This window comes from Andrena cerasifolii, chromosome 7 (assembly GCF_050908995.1).
Source record: "Andrena cerasifolii isolate SP2316 chromosome 7, iyAndCera1_principal, whole genome shotgun sequence".
In the NCBI taxonomy this organism is placed as follows: domain Eukaryota; kingdom Metazoa; phylum Arthropoda; class Insecta; order Hymenoptera; family Andrenidae; genus Andrena; species Andrena cerasifolii.
In genome coordinates this window covers 2,975,403-2,996,500 of record NC_135124.1, presented here as the reverse complement: position 1 = coordinate 2,996,500, position 21,098 = coordinate 2,975,403, and the positions used below count along the sequence as shown (strand labels likewise).

Sequence of the window (21,098 nt, the reverse complement as noted above, 5' to 3'; positions counted from 1 at the left end):
AATAGGTTCAAATGTTTGTATACTGAACCTTATACTTTGCCAATACATCCGTCTCATACTTGTCTTTTAAACTTTAGAGGGCCGGGATTTTTTCATTGAAATTGTAAATTTTATTTACTTAAAATTTATGTACATATACCACCAACATGTTCGGCAAAGTATCCAAATTTTTACGTGGCCACTATTGTAGTCAGCTCAGCCCTTTAAAGATTAACGTAGATCATGGAAATGATTGGTTTTTCACAGGTTTTCCTTTGAAATTTTAAAGCTACCCTCCGTTATACCATTCGAGGGAGGTGTATGAGAATCAGCCTTGACACATATTCACAGGTCCTTGGAATATATGAAATTCGAGACCAGAATGATTAATGAATTCTATCTATTTAGAAGCTAGAAACGGCACAAGTTCAGGACTTTGTTTAGGAACAGGTGTTGGTATATATCATACTGACTCTTTCCCATTAAAAGGCGTATTTATTAATTATATTTTCCCAAAATTTAGTTTAAAAATAATAACTAAAGGAGTTTCTTTAATGGACTTTTTACAATTTCTATCTAAATTTTGCGAATTACAAAGAGAATAATTTCTGCAATGGAAGTTTCAAATATAATATTAAACATCGGCAGGGATAAGTTTTCTGGCTATTATTTGTACAAACTGAAATTCGATTATTTACCAAAGAATCGGACTGGTCTCGCGCGGGCTATCTCGAGGTATTGGTGCGAAAATAAATTATACTTCGTCGATGAGATTACGGACTGTCGCGTGCATCAAGCACAAAATGCTGTGTATGCAGCATTTACATATGTCTCACCTTGTTCTAGGCGCGCCGACCGTCGCTATGGCGATCATAGCGCGACTTGGAGTCAATATCGCCGTGAATATTGGTTTCCAATATGCGGCGGAAATGCTGCCGACTGTGGTACGAGCGCAAGGTGTGTCCCTGATCCACAACATTGGCTACCTGGCGCACATTGTGGGGCCCTACATTATCTACTTGGTAAGCAAGGCAAATAGAAATTCCATCTTTGCGAGACTTGCTCTCCAGAACCGCAGGATAATTAATGTGTTTTGTAATTCAAATTAATATTCTTACGTTGAAGGAGTACTGGTATTAGCCACTGGGGAAGATGCCGCAAAGTTCAGCGCAGAAGGCGCCACTAGCGCATGTACTGCGGTTTTGCATGAGTGCGCGTGTGTGAATGGTTTGGGCGCGAATTTTTCATTTGTGGATTCTATGAAGTTGGTAGTTACATATTAATGTTTTATAACACACCGATGACAAGTGGCACGTGTGCTGGTGGCGTCACGGGTGGGGAAAAGTTGCAGTCATCTTCCCCACTCCTTGCACCTTATCTCACATGAAGGTTGCACATTAGGATGAAACAAAGGTTTTCCTGTTTCTTTAATACTTTTTGTTTATTTTTTATTTTGAAAGTGCTCTTGTGCCGAGCACTTTAAGCCGTTTAATTTAAATCTGATGTATTCATTTTTACATCTAACAATTATACAGGATATGAAACACTGTTTTCTTTCGGTGAAAATGAGTTCTGTGTGTTCATGTGAAGTAGGGAAAATTGAGGAAAGTGGGAAAAATTGAAAATGAAATCAGCAGAATTTTTGCTTTAACTTGATATTTTAGACATTGAGATGTCAAAATTATTTTTCCTATTAAAAATAATACCATTTACTAACTATTTTACTTTTTGCATGAAACACCTACTGCCTGCATTGAACATTATTTAAGTTTTATTTTAGAGAATAAAGAACAACTATTAAAATTGTAACATTATGCAACCTCTAATAGGGTCCCTACCACTATGTTTTTTTGTTTAGGCTGATATTGATCCTTCTCTACCTTTGGTTGCCCTCGGTTTGTTGTCATTTGTGCACGCCTTCTTGACTTTAGGCTTACCAGAAACCGTGAACCAAGATTTGCCAGAGACCCTTCAGGAAGGTAACGACTTCGGTAAAGACCAAAGTTTTTGGTGGATACCCTGCATAGCCTCGTAAGTAAAATATTGTATCTTTTTATTCAACAATCTTGTACACACAGTGGTCCATGGATAAGCTGATAATTTTAGGTTCCGGAGTGTACTTCATGTCCGGAGTGGTAGGCGAATGTCACACCTCCGATTTCACAGGTCTCTGAATATTATAGGTCAGGGGTGCTCAGGAAGTCGTTTTTAGCGCCTAGTTGCGAGCAACCCGCCTGTTCCGTTGCTAAGGTTAGAATCGGTGAGGCGAACTGCAGTAGTGTATATAGCTGGGTTCAAGTCGTACCAAATGCACGTACACTACTGCAGTTCGCCTCATTGATTCTAACCTTAGCAACGGGACAGGCGGGTTGCTCGCAGCTAGGCGCTAAAAACGGCTCCCTGTACACCCCTGTTATAGGTTTAGGTGCTCAAGAATAAGTGACCACGAAGACAAGGATAGCAGTAGCCACTAAGAAGCAAAAATTTCATGTTTCACGCATTTCTTATCGGATCGTCACGGAAAGTGACACCAATCGATTCTTTGTGTTTTTTCAAGATTTTCTTCGCGGTATCTCCCAGAATAGTTCCAAATAATAAAAAAAAAATCTGTGTAAAGTTTGAGCTTGATCGGATAACGGGAAAAGCTGCACTTGGGCCCTAGAACATTTAAATAATTATTTAACAGCTCATGAAGCTGATTTTATATAATATCCTTCAAGTTATTGATTACATAAAGTATGTAAAAAAAAGTTGTAGATCCATAAAAGGAGCATCTTATATGTTCTATTATTTTTTTTTTGCGCGCGACAAACGGGTTTCGACAAAAGTTAAAAAAAACTAAGAACAAAAATGTTTATTTTTCAAATTTTGAAAGTTTATATCCCTCTCGAACACTTCTTATTTATGAAGGCAAAACAAAAATTGTAATTTTTATTTTCGAGGACTATTTTTTAAACATTCAAGGGGGGGGGACATATACCAATATATGCCAAAAATATAACATTTTTTTTATATTTTCAGTGTTTGATATGTCATGAATGTTTCCGAAAATTAGGGACTTTCGGGAAAATTAGGGAAATTCCATATTTTAGCTACTGCGATATTTGCCCTTTAAATTCAACTATATTCTCCCTGTCATTTAAGAAGGAACCTGCCGACCGACGAGTTTAGACCTGTTCTGCGCAGGTTGACGCTCATTGGTGCCGGGAGACGCCACTATTGGCTGTATCCCCACCAACGCTTTTTCGGAGCCAATGAGCTCATTCTACATGCGCGAAACGGGTTCCTTCTTAAATGACATGTAGAATAGTTTTCAATACTCTGATTTATAATAGAAACTCGATAAATCGAAGTCGTCTGATTGCAAGAGCTCACTTATTTTCTTCGAATTCTCGTTGAATTCCTGTCGAATCATTACAAAGGCATAAGAAGACTATGCATACGAATTCAAAAATTTCACATTCCTTCTGTGGAACTTCCGACTTGGATTATTTCCTCATTCACCCTCATCAAACATTTATTCTGATCAATTTTGGACTGAGCAAGTCCTATTCACTCGGCCCATATGCATATATGTACGACGCGTACACCTTACACTATAGACGATATTTCGTTGATCACAATGTTGCATTGAATTTTCAGAAGCCACAAGAAAAAGAAGTCCTACAGGAAAAAAGAGGGTCTTCCGAATCCCGCATTCACTGGCAGCATCCAAAAGATCGACTGTACCAGATTATAGCGACTTTTCGGCAGTTGATAAACGCCGGTCGGTGAAACTTGTCAAATCAGTGTAAATATTAGTCATTAAAGTGCAAGTGTGATGTTAGGTCTTAAAAGTATTGCTAACGTGTTGAGTGGTTTTTGAGAACTGTAGGAGAAAGAGACAATAACGTTGAGATTATTTAATAATACATATGAAAAGTATTTGCTGTTTGACGCGTAGAAGAAATGTATCATAGTGTCGGGCGTATTAATCAAAGACGAGTCGAATGCAACATAAATTTCCTCTTTCTTTATACATGAGTAACATGTTACAGTAATTTTGCAATTTTCCGAGAGGAAAATTGGGGGAATACTGTCGAAGGTCTCGAAAATTGTAAGTCCCTTAGTTAGCAACTTCGACTGTAGAAACACTAGATATGGAATCGTTCTATCTGAAATGGTATGACTTATTTGTAAGATATCGTCGTTGCGTGTCGTCACAAATTGTTACGCAACCCAAACTGTTACATTAATGCATAAGTAGCCCGCAATTTATTTAACCAGAACGTGTAAACGAAGCATTTGCTCGCGCCAATGAGGTGTTAAGTTGTCTGATTAACTGCGCATTATCCAACCATCCTTTGAGTATTCATAATAAATTCATTAACGCCGAAAATTATCGCAGTGTCGAGAAATCAATCGACATTTAAAGCACAGTATACAGTATAAAATATACTTGTTCCAAGGGACCAATGAAATTAATCATCATGCATCCCAACAGCGCTTGCAATAATTGATTTTGCAAAGGATGCTCTGGGTTTAAACGTTAGTTGGACACAATTATTGAAGCATAGTTGCGAATTCTCGTTAGCAACATGGCACGATTTTATTCTTTTCATTGTTTCAATTCCTTCGATGCTTCGATTCAACTTGTGTCATGTCGTGTAGGGTAAACCAACCAGTGAATGACTGAATTGTTGAATCTATGGACCTTTGAGATTAATACTTGAATATATTTATGTATAACCACAAAACAACTGTGGAAATTGCATTTAAATTTATTTTTCTTGAAATATCTATAAAAATAATTACTTATTCTTATCGTAGAAGCCCAGTAAATGACCGCACACATTTAATAAGAATTGTACTTATTAATGTTTGCTTAATACGCGTAACTAAAAATACGGTAAGTCAGGGTGAGATGGTCATACGGGAGAGATGGGCAGTGACAGTATTTTATAGAAGGAAACGGCAGATGGCGCTGTGACCACGTGGGTACAAAGTGTTATAGACAAGCAACATTCTTAGTTAAAACTGTTGGAATAGAACGTTTTTAAAAGTTTGTAAATCCACTGTGAAGTTTAAGCTAGTGCTTCAAAATGTTTGATCTATATTTTGGTCACCTTGTTTGTGTTATTTATGCTGAATATTTTTAGTTCTCAAGATGTATTTTCTATAGTGTATTGTTTACAGTGTTTTTAACCGTAAAGTATTCAGGGTTCCGGTTGTTAGTCTAAGGAGACCACACAGGTTATGCAATCGGTTCTGAAATGAGACTGGGTGGATATTGTAGTGCACACCTAGTGTTACAAAACCGTAAAGGGTTTTTGAACAGTGGGCCTTCGTTTTCGAGAAATTTGAGTTCAAAGTTTTGCGCGACAGTAGTATTTCAGTTGTGCAAACATTCTTAGGAAGCAACGGTCGTAGCTGCGATATTAAGATGTTTGGATACGGTGCTGGATGGAGGTCTTCGGTTCGATTCCTGGTGCGCGCTTGTTTTTTTTTCTTTTTCTTTTTCTTACCGTAGTAATGTAATGGCTGCATCTAAAATTATTTTGCGCTGTAACAATGTTAATAATATATATTATTACAATAATACTGCACACAAAGTACAAACATAATACAAGTGCAGATATAATATAAATATAATAAAACCGCAAATTACAAATAATATCAGTGCAACAATATTACTGTATACGACTATCCCTACGGTCAGATATGACCGGAGCTCTAACTGCCGTTAAAGTCTATTCGATAGTCTGCAGCCCGCGACGTCTTCGGCATATTTTTTAAATATATAAAAGCACTCACACTTATAGACGTAGTAAATTTAATACATCATCGATAATGATAATAATATTAATATTGTTGCACTGATATTATTTGTAATTTGCGGTTTTATTATATTTATATTATATCTGCACTTGTATTATGTTTGTACTTTGTGTGCAGTATTATTGTAATAATATATATTATTAACATCGTTACAGCGCAAAATAATTTTAGGTGCAGCCATTACATTACTACGGTAAGAAAAAGAAAAAGAAAAAAAACAAGCGCGCACCAGGAATCGAACCGAAGACCTCCAAGCACCGTAACCAAACATCTTAATATCGCAGCTACGACCGTTGCTTCCTAAGAATGTTTGCACAACTGAAATACTGCTGTCGCGCAAAACTTTGAACTCAAATTTCTCGAAAACGAAAGCCCATTGTACAAAAACCCTTTACGGTTTTGTAACACTAGGTGTGCACTACAATGTCCACCCAGTCTCATTCCAGAACCGATTTCATAACCTGTGCAGTCTCCTTTAAGTGAAATGGGAATGATCATCTTATCTGGGCTTTAAGGGAGAGATGGTCAATTTTTGTCCGGGAGAGATGGACATAGCTGCATTTGATGTAATTTCAGATATTTTGAAGGTTGTTTTTGTAGATATAGCCTAGAATGGTCTTAGCAATGATCCCGCTCCATCTAATATGGTCTTTACTAATTTGAAACCGAATGTACACTTGAATCAACCAAGTACCATGGGTCTTGCTGGTGAAATTGATGAAGAACGTACGCCAATCCAAGTTTTGGAAGATATCGTTCCTGTGCCGCTCAAAACTTCCCTACTCGGAATCGCGTCAAACAAGCAGGAAAATTATTAACGTCGCAAATACATATTAACACTCGAAAAATGAATGACAGGGCAAAGGGGGAAAAATAATTAAAACAACAAAAGTCCTCTAAGAAAATAAAATTTGGCAATAAATGTGATTCCGTTCTAGAGTCCGCCTTTGACATTAATAATTGTAGGGGATACGGAGAAAATTATTTTGAAATGAAAAATAAACAAGACTAGCTAAGGTATAAGTTATGTGGTTATTGGGGCCATGAAAATTGTACAGCATGTAGCACTACGTGTTAAACATGCGAATTAGACGACTCAAAGCAAAAGCCCAAAGAAGTTTTGAGCGGACAGAAACAAAAGTGGACGAAAACTAGAAAGGATCTGTGATAACTAGGTAAGATCCACAACTTGATAGCCTGAAAGGTGTATATGCCCATCTCTCCCGTGCATTAAGGGAGAGATGGGCAATAACCCTTTTTTTCATTTGTGAAATTTGTATATTAAATAATAATTTTTTGTTTATTGATATTAACGGATATGTAGACAAAGGATTGAAGTTTTGTTCTACATCATTTTCGTTGCTTTATTTGAAATAGGTTGGCTGTAGGAGGCTCCAAACGAAAATATGACCATCTCACCCGGACTTACCCTATAGGATATTAAAAGTGCAACTACACTCCGTTTATAAACATATAATAATGTTTAAATTATAATTGACATTTCTTTGCCTAATGGTCATTCACTGGTATACGGTCAATTACTGGTTGGTTTATCCTACAATGATTTTGGGACCACAGATCATATTAGAATCATTCACGTACTTATCAGACCAGTCTACGTTTTCAGATCCTGATTCAAATAACTCGTGCACCACGAAAAAGCAATGCAATCTATGATTTAATGTACTACACAGGCTTCTCGTCGTAAACGAAAATCTTCCGTCAGTTTGTTGTATCACAAAGTCAGGGATTCTTCAGTAAGTACCTCTCGCGATAGATTCAACTGTACAAGGTGTGTAAAAAGTAATGATCACTGCTTTCAGGGGTGAATCTACTCCTCTGGATCGGTGGACACTTCTAAACAAGACTTGTCGCAAAATTATTTATGACATTGGAAATTAATGTTAACGTTTCTTTTACGTAAACGTGCTCTGCTTCATGAGAAGAAAAGAAGTTCAAAAGAAACCCACCGTTTCGACGCAAAAAATTGTTAAAGTTTACGCAAAAATTAGAGTCTGCAGAGCCACTCACACTATTAGTGGCATGTATGTAGATATTCCGCTGTCTCGGGATCCTCTTACTCGCTCCTGTTTCCTCTCACTCCCACTCATATCGATGCCCAGCTGTGTTTCCGCGGATCACTATTTTTATAAAGGCGAGGAGGAAAGGATGTGAGTGTGAGTGAGAAGAAACGGGAGCTACTGATGGCTGAGTGGCTTTACACACTCTAATTTATGTGTAAGTTTTAACAATTTTTTGTGTCGCTTTCGAAAACAACCCGCCATTTGAAACTATGTACCCGAACGCGTAAACCATTCTGACGGATGTGTTTCAAAGTTTATTTCGTTCAAAGTTTTTCAGCCAACGCGAACATCTATCGCGAAGTGCCGAACGCTTGATGAATCAGTTCGCGGGACATCTTCGCTGGCAACACCTCGTTAAACACGCACTTTCTCCTTTCGCGGCAATAATTCGCAAAGGCAACAGCCTCTCTTTCAAGCGCCTAGCGCTATCAGTGTCTAGTACTCGTTTCGTGTCGTGTCAAATTACGTGTTGTGTTATTTTGTGAAGTACGAAGGCCACTAGGCGCGTAAAGTCTCCAAAGTCCAAGATCGAATTTTCAAAAGTTCATCCTTCCTCTGGACCGTCCAGTGGCCGATCCCTTCGCCTCACACGACATTTAAATAAACAGGTGCGTTTGCGGCACATGATTTCTTTTGAACTGTTTTTCTTCTCATTGAGCAAAACACGTTGATGCAAAAACAGTTTACTATCAATTTTCAATGTTATAAACAATTTTGCGGTAAGGTTTTTTACAACTGTCCACCCATCTAGAGGTGTAGATTCAGCCCTGAACATAATTGTTCAATCTTTTGATATCACCGAAGGAACCATCCTACGAGGATTAAAGTGTACAAACGTACTTTGTTGATTGATCTTTGGAGCGTCTCCTAGAGATTCTCAACGAATGTGCGATTAATCGCAGAGCTGTTATCCATTAAACGCCGTGTAATTTATGTACCTAACTGTAATCGTGAAGCTTCTAATTGCAGCACAGTGCTACGCTAGAAGCACGTTAGAAATGTACAACCATCGACGAAAGCCGACGTACGTTTATGTCTAGGCGTATTTAGCGGTTTTATCGGTCATTCAAAGAATACTGATGTTGGGGAATAAAAACGAAAAGATTTCTACATCGAGACTTTTAAGTTCTTTACTTCATTATACTACATAAATCCTCGTTCGAATGCGAATGAAACGACACATCGCAGGTAGAGTACTTAACAATGAACGTAAATAATATTTTTCTCAGTTGACAATGTAATTATTGATACAACCATGGACACTGGTCGTTATAATGACACAGTTTGTATCATTATTATTGTAATCAACGGGTAAAACTATTCTCCGAATAGTTTAGGCAAAACAGCAATGCCACTAATAGGTCGACAATTCTTAATATTTGACACATCGCCAGATTTAAGAATTGGCGTGACCAGGTTAGCCTTTCAACACTTCGGATAAACTCCAGCGGATACTAAGGAATTGAAAATACTCCATAGAGGCCTAGCAAGTACAAAAGTTGCAATTTTTAAAAAATAATGGAGGATTCCCATCGATACCAGGCGTCTTAGATATATGTAACAAGAGCTTTTTACTTACTAAAGACTTCGCTAATGCTGATAGAAAGTGAAGTTATATTATGGTTGTTAACATAATTGGTATTCGTGATAGAATGTGGAGATGTGGGTAAACTTGTCGAAGAACTGGGACCTCGCCGATTTCGAAGAGCTTCAGATATGTTGTCAAAGTCATTATTCTGAACAACATTTCCCTTTAAACTTTTTGGCGGTCGCCGCTATGTTCAAAGATATTGAGGAAAAACTTTTGCTACTACTACATTGAATTTTGTTTTACTGTTTCTTCATATACCTCGCTGTGACCGGCAGACAACGTATATACCGGGTAAACTAAACGGTTCAATTACAACGGTTTAATTTATTCCAACGCAACGCATTCCACTTTCCAACTTGTCCCGGGTATTAGTTTGGTTTGGGTTAGAATAGGGCGGGGGGCGCGCGCCCGCTTGCGGGCGCGTTACGCATGGTAGCGAACCGATCTGAGTTTAAAGATTTCAACCAGAAACTTGCGGATGTCCGTCAATACCCCGACTCATATCAGTTCGCTACCATGCTTTACGCGCCCGCGAGCGAGCACGCGCCCCTCCCCCTCCCTAATCTAGCCCAAACCAAACTAATACCCGGGACAAGTTGGAAACTGGAATGCGTTTCGTCGAAAAAAAATCAACCGAAGTTTTACACAAATATCTCGGAAACAAAGGCCAGCTTCGTCATTTGTTTTGGTCCCATGCTGGCGCATACGCTGCCACGGGCGCGTGCTGTAGATAGGTATACGGCAGAATACATTGTAGTAGTAGCAGCAGTTTTTCGCGAATATTTCGGAAACTAAGGCCGACCACCAATTTTTTCAAAGAAAAAAGTTACTCAAAATCGCAGTTTACAGCTCGGTGTGACTCTGGATCGTTGCAATTGTTCACTGGTATGCACTATACATCTATAGCTGTTTCGGAATGCATTAATTCTGAATGCCGCCACACTCACTCTCAGAGCAGCACTTCACGGAGCGTGTTGCGCGGTCTGCTGGAGATTTCTATATAGGCGGCTGGTCCGTGCCCGTGGAGCGCTGAAGCCCTCAGCTCGCAAGTTGCGCGGGAATTTCAATGAACGAAAGAAATAAAAATAAAACACTTTCTGGATAATTCCTAAGATTGGATTTTAATCGATAGCTAGATGTTGGCTGTATTGCTAACAAGTTTGATCTGATGTTTTTACAAAATCACTCCTCGCTTGTAACCTCCGAGCGCCCTACTCCTCCAATTTCGGCGTGTTCCTCTGTCTTCTTTCCTGGATCCTTTCGTCCAATCAAGGTGGTGTTGTCCCTCAAACTTCGTCAGGGGGTTGTCCTTCAGCCATCTCTCCGTCCTTGGCCCTTCCTTCGCGCTTCCCTCCACTCTCGGCTGGTGGTCGAGGTACGCTTTCCGTTTATGTAGTCTATTTACATTACATACATATCTAGCAGGTAGGTAAGCGCAACCCTTAGGGTCAAGACGACGTCGCCGGCGCAAAGTTTATGACTTTATGACTTTCCCGAGCTGAGTTTTTACCCTAACAGGACATCGGCAATTATTGAAAGCGAGGACAGAATTTTAAGTCGTTTTACGAGACGAGCAGCTGCCTGCTCGTCGAAATTTGGCTCGCAGATGTGGAAGGAAAAGTTAAGCTATTTATTATCCTCGCTTGGCCTAACTGTAGTTTTGAAAATTACTGAACGCTATCGCAGATTCTCGTACGCCTTCGAGTTCAGGTATCCTACTAATATTGTATGAGCACGTTCGAAAAACTGGTATGGAAAAACCCTTGAGAAGCACAACGCGCTCTACGTGTTTACGAGTCCTGGCAATAAACTCTTCCTCGTTCCCGTTCCAATCTCGCTTAAAACCTTCCAGATGTGTTGTTCGTTTCAAACCCGCATGCCTACAATAAATCTTTCCGCTACAAAGGATTTTGAATTTCGCTCTACATCTAGTTTCGATATCTCTATGTCATATAGCTAACTTCACGCAATCACATATATTTAACCAGCGGAAACCGCAACACCCGTTATCTTCCCTCTTTCTCGGACCGGCCGCCATTGCTCTGTTCACTCTCTAGGTATTTTTATAGCTCAATGGATGCAACTTAATATAATATAATCTAATATAGTAAACAGTCTTTTATTTTGAGTTTCCCTGTCCCGTCCGGTTGCTCCTTATAAGCCCCTGTTTCGTCCTTTACCCATTTGATTTTCATTTAACTTAGCTTATCTATCGCTAGGCTCAATTTATGTACGTATCTGATTTCTATACTCTGTTATATTTCTTTTTTTATTTTATTTAGAAAACCTACCACTAATCTAGCTGCACTAGGTTCAGTCTCATTTATTTTATCCATAATTTCATCTCTCTCTCTCTGACGCCTTTTGACATCATCTTGGCTATCAGTTCTCCTCTCATTTCCTCATATTTATAGCACTTCCATAATACATGGTTAATATCTTCGATTCCTTCCCCACATTCGCACTCTGGTGATTCTATTATCCCTTTCCTGTGCAGGAATTCCGCCAGATTGTAATGGTTTGACCTCAGTCTATTAAGTGTGGTTATAGTTTTTCTTTCTACATTTGCTATCTTCTTAAACCAAGGTTTTCTTTTCTCAGTATTATTTATCCCCAAGCTAAAATATTTTACTTCTTTCTCCTTTCCTTCCTCCCTCATGTCCTTGGTTGAATTATCCCATGCTTTCTCTGCTAGAACTGTTCTAATGTCCTCCATTGGTATTTTCCACTAGTCTTCTGCATTTCCAGCTGATTGCTCTTTTGCTTTTTTAACAGCTCTTTCATTTCCCTCTATACCTGTATGCGCAGGGACCCATGCTATTCTGATTTTTCCAATGTACAGCTCCACACAGTTCCTTTCTCTCTTATGTTGTCTCTCTCTCTCCAGCAGAAGTTTCCTTATTCTTGCAATCCTGTTGTTTTGATGTTCCCTGTTTTTATTTATCTCGGAGTTACTGACTCTCTTGATCACGCTCGTTGAATCTGTTAATATCAGTACGTCTTTTTCCGTCCATTCTTCATTCGCGCATTCAATAGCCTTTTCTATGGCTATATTCCGTCGTATATATCGTGGCATTCTTATTGATTCCGAAGCCTCTGTCCTGCCTTATTATATTTCCGTTATTTCTATCCTTAATTACTATTCCCACTCCATTGGCATTGGCATCCCTCATTTTGGATCCATCTGTATAGATTTCAACCCCTGTGTCCATATTGATGCTCATTTTCTCTTTGATCTCTTGCACCAGTACATTGCCATTTTGTCTCGTTATTTCATCCCTCAGACTTCCCGTGTCCCATTCGATGAGGTCGTCGATGTCGATATCCTCTTCCTCCTCTGATTCATCGTCTTGCAGTGTGTCTCTATTGTCCTCTTCCCTTTCCATTATTTCCTCTAGGAAGATAGTGTCTTTCCACGCTTGTATATTGATCTGTATGTCGTTGTCTCTCTCGCTCATGGTTTCTGCTAGGTGTTTAATTGCTTCTAGTGGTTCACTTTCCCTCTTATATCTTTGGTTGGTTATATATCTTTGAATTATAAGGTTGCTTCTATTCATTATGTCCATTACCCCCGCTTCCACCGTCATCACATTGGTCGGGGTGGATATCCTATATTCCATTGCCGTTCTAATTCCGGCATTATGTATTTTTTACACTGTATCTTCTATTTTGTTGTTCCAATTGGTATTATTGAAATAAATAGGCATCTCGTATTCTAGTATTGATCTAACCAGTGACTTATACAATAGTATCATCGTTTCGGGATCAGCACCCTTTTTTACATGACTTATATAGCTCAGCATGGCTAGTCTCCTTTTGGCTTTCAGTGCCATTAGTTCTGTGTGTTTCAAAATTCAGTTTTCGGTCTGGTTCTGTTACACGGTTTCGCGTTCGCGGTAGTCCATAACGGCGCGTAAGTGCGCTCCCGGCGCGTGCCGTTTCTCGCTGTCGGAACGGAGATATACTTCGCATAACCTGATCGGCCGAGCGCAGTTTTCGTAGAGATAGGCGCGGCGACAAGGATGCAATTGCTAGACGGTACGACTGGCCGTCGATACTTCCTAACTGGAACTGCCTCCTGATGGTTCGCGGCTGAGGGCCGCTCCTCCCATAATCGCAGTAGATTGGGGGATACTGCCCCGTCGACACCTGTCGATCGCTCCTTATTTGCAACTGGCACGCTTCGAGCCGACGACAGTCACGTTGTGCTTACCGCGATCGCTTCGCGGTTCTGCGCAACGTGACTACCACGTGCGGTGCGATTCCGCTGAATAGCGGATACGAAGGAAAGCGGCGCGCAGACAGCAAGCACGAGATGGACGTGTGTCTAGACGTGTGCAAACTCCTGGTTGCACAGTATTGTAACTGGAGACTCTCCTGGTCACAACAATTTTCACAACTTCTGAACTCATTGCTCAAAGCGAGTCAGCTGTCGAAATAGCTTTAACACTGAATCAGGGATGCATCCAGCACTCTGAACACTAAAATCCACTGTGTGAATTAGACACTTGATAAAATTATGTTAAATATGAGGGGTCCCTGCCTTTCATTTCTGGCACCTGGTTACGTCCCCGGAATTACTAAAACACAAGAGATCACGTAACTGTTGTCAAAACAACGCATATACCAATATAATAAATCCACCAGCTAAGGTTTTCTAATGCACCTTTCAAACTCAATCACAAATAGACAACAACCAAAGACAGTCATGAAGATAAACTTTTTATTGTAATACAAAGATATAATACTATTTCCACAATCTCTATCTGTCTCTTTGTACGAGTATAATCTCTTTATATAATCTAAAGTATCAAATAAACATTAGCGATATAATAAACAATAGCGATATAAATTGTGCAGTAACAATTTAGCACTCAGACTGTGGACGTTTCTCGACCCAGCTCTTGATCTTAGGCAGAGCGAGGACCTTGTCTCTCAGCTGCTTCAGGTTCTCAGCCTTTTCGATGATGTCGGACTGCATCATGAAATTCAAGTAATCAAGGAGGGCGACGAAAGTCAAATCAGCCCACGTGAGAGCACCGCCAACGAAATAGCCACCGTTTTTCTTCACTTGAGCATCCAGACGTTCCACGTAAAATGGAACCAGCTGATTGGCAACTTCGAGTTTCGCAGCCTTGGCTTCTGCATTGGTTTCATAATGGAAGGCGCCGATTTCTAGAAAAAAGAAATTTTTTTTATATCTCCGACGGCCGTGTTTCTTGACGTTAGACGAGCGGACGCGTTGCTTACTCGGGAGAGTTCACAGAATAATTTGACGGAACAAGCAACTGCATAATTATTACTGTTTTGACACAAAGGATGTTCAAAGTTGAAAATTTGAATTTTTTTTCAAAATTAAATTTCTCGAAAACTGAGGGTGATGAGACAAAAGGTTTGCGGATTCGCGTTCAGCGCATAAGACACGGCTATTGAATGTTACATATCAAAATGGCTGCTGGACAGTGATACGTGGAACGGGAACGAGGCGCGTGGGGAGCACAGTGACTGTACCTCCAGTCCTTAGCGATGTGTTTACCCTGCGTTTCACAGCACAACATATCCCTCCATATTGGTTTCAAGCAATAAGAAGTGTTTTTACGTTATATTATTATTATTATTATTATAAACGGGAAAACCCTTTTTAATACAAATATAAACAGGTAAATACAAAGAAATAAAACAATCTGTAAGCTACAACATAATTCACGGCAACGTAGGTAACAAATTATGCTAGAAGTCGGCTGAACAGTTGATTCCGAAACGAATCGAGCGACATAGAAAACAAGTCTATGTCTGCGAGGCACTGATTTACCTCCTCCATGGCACGGTTTACGGGATCAGCGGTATAATGATAATAGTCGGGAACCTTCGACTCAAAACACACGCATCAGAACGCAACAGAAACGAAACCGTTACATATTCTGCGTTTGTGAACACGCGGAGGCGAAATCGTGGTCTCTGGACGGCACGACTCGCCGTAGATACTTGCTAAATCGAGCTCCAAATCTCCTCGCACTCCCGAAAGCGATTGGGAAAAATCGCCCCGTCGGCACCTGTCGATCGTTCCTTATTAGGAAATATCGGGGCCCGGACCGTCAACGGTCACGGTGCGCTTACACGGGATGAACCGATAGGGGCATGTAACAGTATTTTTCACTGAAATTGCGGAAATCCAAGGCGAGGTTCAGAATAGAACATATTAACCGATCGAGCTGAAATTTTACACACGTTTTACTGTCACGGGTGGGCAAGTTTTCCACACTATTACGATGCGGTCCGACGAAAAAAGTGTTTTTCCATTTAAGGAAATACCATTTTGCGCCTCATATCAGCCTTACGCCCTAACAGTTGCCTACTTTTATAGAGTAAAGTCATAAATAATCTCAAATAAATGTATTATAAAAAAGAGCGCAATTTGAGAAGTTAGCCTAGGGTGCAAAAAAGACTTGAACCGGGCCTGCGTCAAGCTTTCGCGGAAACAGTTTTCATGTTTACGATGAGGGCTCACGACCATCGTGCACGCCCGTCGCACACGCAAAAGACGGAGTGTCAGGCGTCCGAAAGACGGAGCGAGACAAAATATCAACGCGTCGACTGTCTCGTACCGTCCCCGCTCGCTTTCAGTGCCCCTCACTTGCTCTCGTTCCATCTCGCTCTCGCCTTCGCTGGACAAAAGTGAGACCTAAGTGGTGGGGACAGCGAAAAGTCCTCATCGTGTACGCCAAACCGAGCCCTCAACAAGTACTGTATATTGTAATATATAGGGTCATTAATTAAAGTTGCAACCTACGCGCGCGCGAACAGACGAAAATGGCAACACCGCCTCACGGACGCATTCTACTACAATCATACGTCGATGCTTCCGCCATTCTATGAGCCGAAATATGAAAGTGTGGGGTCTTTAATTATAGTAGAGGGCGGATGCTGCTTTTGGCTTTCGCCAGAGGTTAAGAAAACAGTAGCCATTTTAAGAGTGCGATATCGCGCCAATCCCGCTCCGCGTGAAAGTATCTACCTATTCTACCTGACCTTCATTTCCTTCAAATGGCTGCCATTTTAACATTTTTTTATTTTTCTTAGTGCATCTACTACCACAGATAGCCACATTCGTATAGATTAAGAATCTCTTTTCCTTTTTGTGTTTTAGTTAACCCTTACAGTACTTTTCGTCAACGGCAAGACCACCCGATTATTTTTAAACGCTGTCTCTGTATCTGCCATATTTTTTCCTTCACTGTCACACAAAAATTCAGAACAACAGTTCAAGATACAATAAAACAGCCTGCCAAACCTAAAATTAATTTGTCGAACTGTTTTTGTACAAAAAATTCAGAAAGAATTACATATTTTTCGGCCCTGCAAGGCGCAATCCCCCCTTAAGTAATGTGAGGAGTGTATTATACCAAAAGTAAATAAACAAACAAAAGTAAATTAAATAAACATTTGGAATGCTTACTTGCACGAAGATCGTGAATGGTGTCAACAGTGACATCGATTTCTAGTGCCTCCCAATCATTCTTTCCTGCGAGGCCAAATTGTTTGGCCAAATAACGGGAAATGGCCACAGATTGACAGACTTTCTTCCCATCAACTTCGAGGACAGGCACCTGACCGAATGGCATATCTGAAAGCAGTAAGTCATTTTGTTACTCAAAATAATTTTGAAATATGTCCATAGAGTTGCAACTGATTAACCCTCGGATAGCGGATGCTGGGGCAGAGACACAGAGTCGGAATGCCGGGTCATGTCGACCCATAGTGAAAGTTCAGACATATTTGTACATTTTGAAGGGAGTTTTTATAATAAATTTTTTTATCATTTTTTGGCATTATTTTATTATTCAATAAAATAATCATAGTGCCGATTTGTCATTGTTCATGTTACAGTGACAAGACGAACGTCCACTGTTGCAGCAAGCGAACTACAGGCTGGATCAAAATGACCTGGCATTGGTGTGCGAGGGTTAACTCCAATGATTGCAAACTACTTCTGCTGGATGTCTTTACTTTAAACTGAACTCAATCAACAATATTAAAAACATGTGAAACAAAACATATGTCCATTCGAATATAGTTAACAAGGGGACATTACGGATGTGGAAATCCCTTTTGGAACAACAGTATATGGGGGTCGTAATACTCATGTAGTATGAAAATACCATTTCGGCTTTCCGTCGAATGGGCCTTCGTTTTCGAGGTATTGTAATTTAAAGTTATTAACGTACGTAGTAATCTCGATATAAAGTCTCTATAGTAACCTACACCCAAGAAGGTTCCGTGGACACAACGATAGCACGTCAGATGGTCACGAGGGCGGCCGGGGTTCAAGTACTCCTTTTTTTTTTTGATTGTTTAACAATTTTTCCCGTGGAAATATATTTTGTGGATATTACGTATTATATAGTACGTTACATATTACTCTACGAAAATTTAAAAGTTAAAAATGCATTTATAACAACATATAGACCACCCTAACGGTCAGAAGTAACGGCTACCCCCCTTTACCTGTTTGACAATCGCAGGCACAGAAAGTTTCAGAATGAAATATTTTCGCAGTACAAGAATATGAAAGCACCAGTGGAAAAGATGATTAGAATAATATGTTATGTTATAAATGCATTTTCAACCTTAAAATTTGCGTAGAGTAATATGTAACGTACTATAAAATACGTAATATCCACAAAATATATTTTCACGGAAAAAATTGTTTAAAAAAAAAGGAGTATGGGAAATGCGGAGGACTTGAACCCCGGGCCGCCCGTGTGACAATTTGACGCACTACCGTCGTAGCCACGGAACCTTCTTGGGTGTAGGTTACTATACATGGTATATACCTAGATTACTACGTACGTTAAAAACTGTAAATTACAATATCTCGAAAACGAAGGCCCATTCGACGAAAAGCCGAAATGGTATTTTCATACTACATGACGACGTGCGTTGCGAAAAGTAGCACGTTTCAATTTTCTTACGAAAAGTAGCACGTTTCGGTTTGCGACGAAAAGAAGCACGTTCCATAGTTTCTGACGAATATTACCACGTTTGGTCTTCCGCCGCGAAGACTAACACATTCGACTGCTTCGCCACGAAGAATAGCACATTTCGTACTGTTGCGGCGAAAACTAGCACGATATACTGTTTCGCCACGAAAAATAACACATTTGGGAATGTACGGCGAAAACTAACATATTATCCGGTTTAGCCACGAAGAATAGAACGTTTTGGATTATATTGCAGACTGCAGAAACTATCACGTTTCAGCGCGTGGTCAGTTTAAAAGAATTCAATTGTTGAAAATAGTGTTTAATAAATAATAATTCCATCTAATCTCCAAAAGACAATACATATGAAAATTTTAATCTACATAATTTAAGTAAGGGAGAGTGGGGGAATTGCGAACGAGGGGCAAACCGCTCAAACGTGCTAGTTTTCGCAGCGAAAACCGAAACGTGCTAGTTTTCGCAGCGAAAACCGAAACGTGCTAGTTTTCGCAGCGAAAACCGAAACGTGATAGTTTTCGTAAGAAAATTGAAACGTGCTACCTTTCGTAAAAAAATTGAAACGTGCTACTTTTCGTAAGAAAACTGAAACGTGCTACTTTTTATAACGCACGTCGATGAGTACTACGACCCTCATATACTGTCGTTCCAAAAGCGATTTCCACATCTGTAATGTCCCCTTGTAAGACTTCAATGTCAATAGATAAAAAAATTTAATTGAAAAGAATTCGTCTCTTTATTAATTTACTCAATTTCTACAATGTAAATATGTCATTTCTTAGACATTTTCAAGCTTCTACTATTGTCTATATGGAAATACACGTAAGTTTACTTTATTCATAATCTACCAGAGAACAAAGGATATTGTTTTTCTAACAATGCCTATTGTCTACCAACTGTAAGATGCTTCAAGGAAGCATAAATAAAAATCATTGTAATCAGCACAAGCAGTTTCTATTGTGTAGTATGTTTACATAAATTCAGAAATATAAAGCGAAGTTTCATTGGTTAGCAATGAGGCAAGTGGCAAAAAGTGATGACCAAATTTCAAAGAGCAGATTTTATTTGAAATATATATGTATTTACCAGGCTTCAGTTTCGGCCAGTCATCTCTGTTAAAACGGATGTCTTCAAATTCGACTCCACCAAAACTGAGAAGAAAGCGAATTGGTTCTCCCAATGCTTTAACTGGAAAGTAAGTTAATTTATAGCTGGGCATCTTGCTATAACAAAAACCATACATTCTAGTTAGCACAATACACACTGTTTGCAATGTTTAAACACAAATTAAGAAAAACTTCAAATTTATATAATTGAAAATTTTATTATACGAAATATAATTACATAAGTTAAATCCATTCTAAAAATTCTGGAAAAGCAAAATAAAACACTATTAAAATTGAGGTAAATTACTTCAAATGTGAAAAATTCGGGACACTACTTATCGACCCAATTGAAAGTCTAAAAGGTATAAAAATTCTAAATACCTAACAAGGGAACACCACGAACCAGGACTCACCGATTGGAACACAACTTTGTAGATTTTTAGAGTGATTCAAAACAAGAACAACAGTGTCTTTCATTTGGGCCCTATTGTCCTTTAAGCGGGTGAAATCTAACCTCAAAGTCCAATTGGCACTTCCACTTTTTCGTGTATAACTCTCAAAGTACAGCAGATAGAAAAAAAATGTTTCAAACAAAAGTTTAATGTTGCAATAAGCGCTACAAACTTCCGTTAACAAAATTTTGAAAAGAGTTAAAAAATATAAATATAACTGATGAAAAAACTTTTTCTAAATTTTGTTAACGCAAGTTTGTAGCGCTTATTGCACCATTAAACTTTTGTTTGAAACATATTTTTCTGTCTGTTGTACTTTGAGAGTTATACGCGAAAAAGTGGAAGTGCCAATTTAACTTTGAGGTTAGTTTTTACCCCCTTGAAGGTCAATAGGGCCCAAATAAAACACACCGTTGTTATTGTTTTGAGTCAGTCTAAAAAACCCACAAAGTTGCGTTCCAATCGGTGAGTCCGGGTTCGCGGTGTTCCCTTGTATTGTTCGAAGGCATTTTTTATATACTGCAGATATCTGCGCATTTAGTTTGGCACACTGAATATCTAATATGTAATCTTTTTATAACGCTATAAACGTCTGTCCATTAGCAACTTGGTACTATTATTAGATAAACATAAAAAATTTGAAATTAAAAAACGTTGAGTATAAGCATTTCTCAAAATTAAATTTCGATTTTCTGGAATAGTCTTTGCAAAGGATGCTACTTAACCAGTTAGGCCAACAAGCCTAGTTTCACACAAGTCTGACTTGCCGATTGCAAAATTGAAACAAGTATATGCAGGTGTAAATAAGATGAAGATATGAATGTCTAATTCATGAAAAATAGCAGTATACTTACAATTTTGTTTCAAAGAAATGAGAAACGTGAAACGAACGGAACGACTTGAAGGCTGTCAATGCGGGCAATGGCAAAGAGAGATTTAAGAGTGGAAGCATCCATTATAGTAGAGCACTAAAGAGGTGAGTATGTGCATCCGCCATATTGGATCCTCTGGAGAAGGAAGATTATTGAGTACCCGCCTTTCTAAGTATTATCAAATTGGCTTTATAAACC

The 21,098-nt window shown here is 39.2% G+C and overlaps 2 protein-coding genes and 1 long non-coding RNA gene across 7 annotated transcripts in view; 1 reads left to right on the top strand and 2 right to left on the bottom strand.

Moving 5' to 3' along the window:
* LOC143371634 (organic cation transporter protein) overlaps positions 1-8,990 on the top strand; it is a 65,761-nt gene extending 56,771 nt beyond the window's left edge. For 4 of the 5 annotated variants that reach the window (XM_076817044.1, XM_076817043.1, XM_076817045.1 and 1 more), the window contains exons 8-10: positions 826-1,001; positions 1,838-2,010; positions 3,622-8,990. In XM_076817044.1, the coding sequence (XP_076673159.1) occupies positions 826-1,001; positions 1,838-2,010; positions 3,622-3,718 (446 nt within the window). In that variant the 3' untranslated portion in view covers positions 3,719-8,990. The remainder of the gene's footprint in view (positions 1-825; positions 1,002-1,837; positions 2,011-3,621) is intronic. The other variant, XM_076817046.1, reaches the window with a different exon arrangement.
* LOC143371713 (uncharacterized) overlaps positions 1-21,098 on the bottom strand; it is a 156,760-nt gene that overhangs the window by 111,424 nt on the left and 24,238 nt on the right. The gene's annotated exons all lie outside the window — the stretch shown is intronic.
* LOC143371674 (glutathione S-transferase-like) lies at positions 14,180-21,038 on the bottom strand. The gene is made up of 4 exons (XM_076817135.1): positions 20,883-21,038; positions 19,557-19,693; positions 16,928-17,095; positions 14,180-14,646 (listed from the first exon to the last, which is right to left on the bottom strand). Exons 1-4 carry the CDS (start codon positions 20,978-20,980, stop codon positions 14,339-14,341), a joined length of 711 nt encoding a protein of 236 aa, XP_076673250.1. The 5' UTR covers positions 20,981-21,038; the 3' UTR covers positions 14,180-14,338.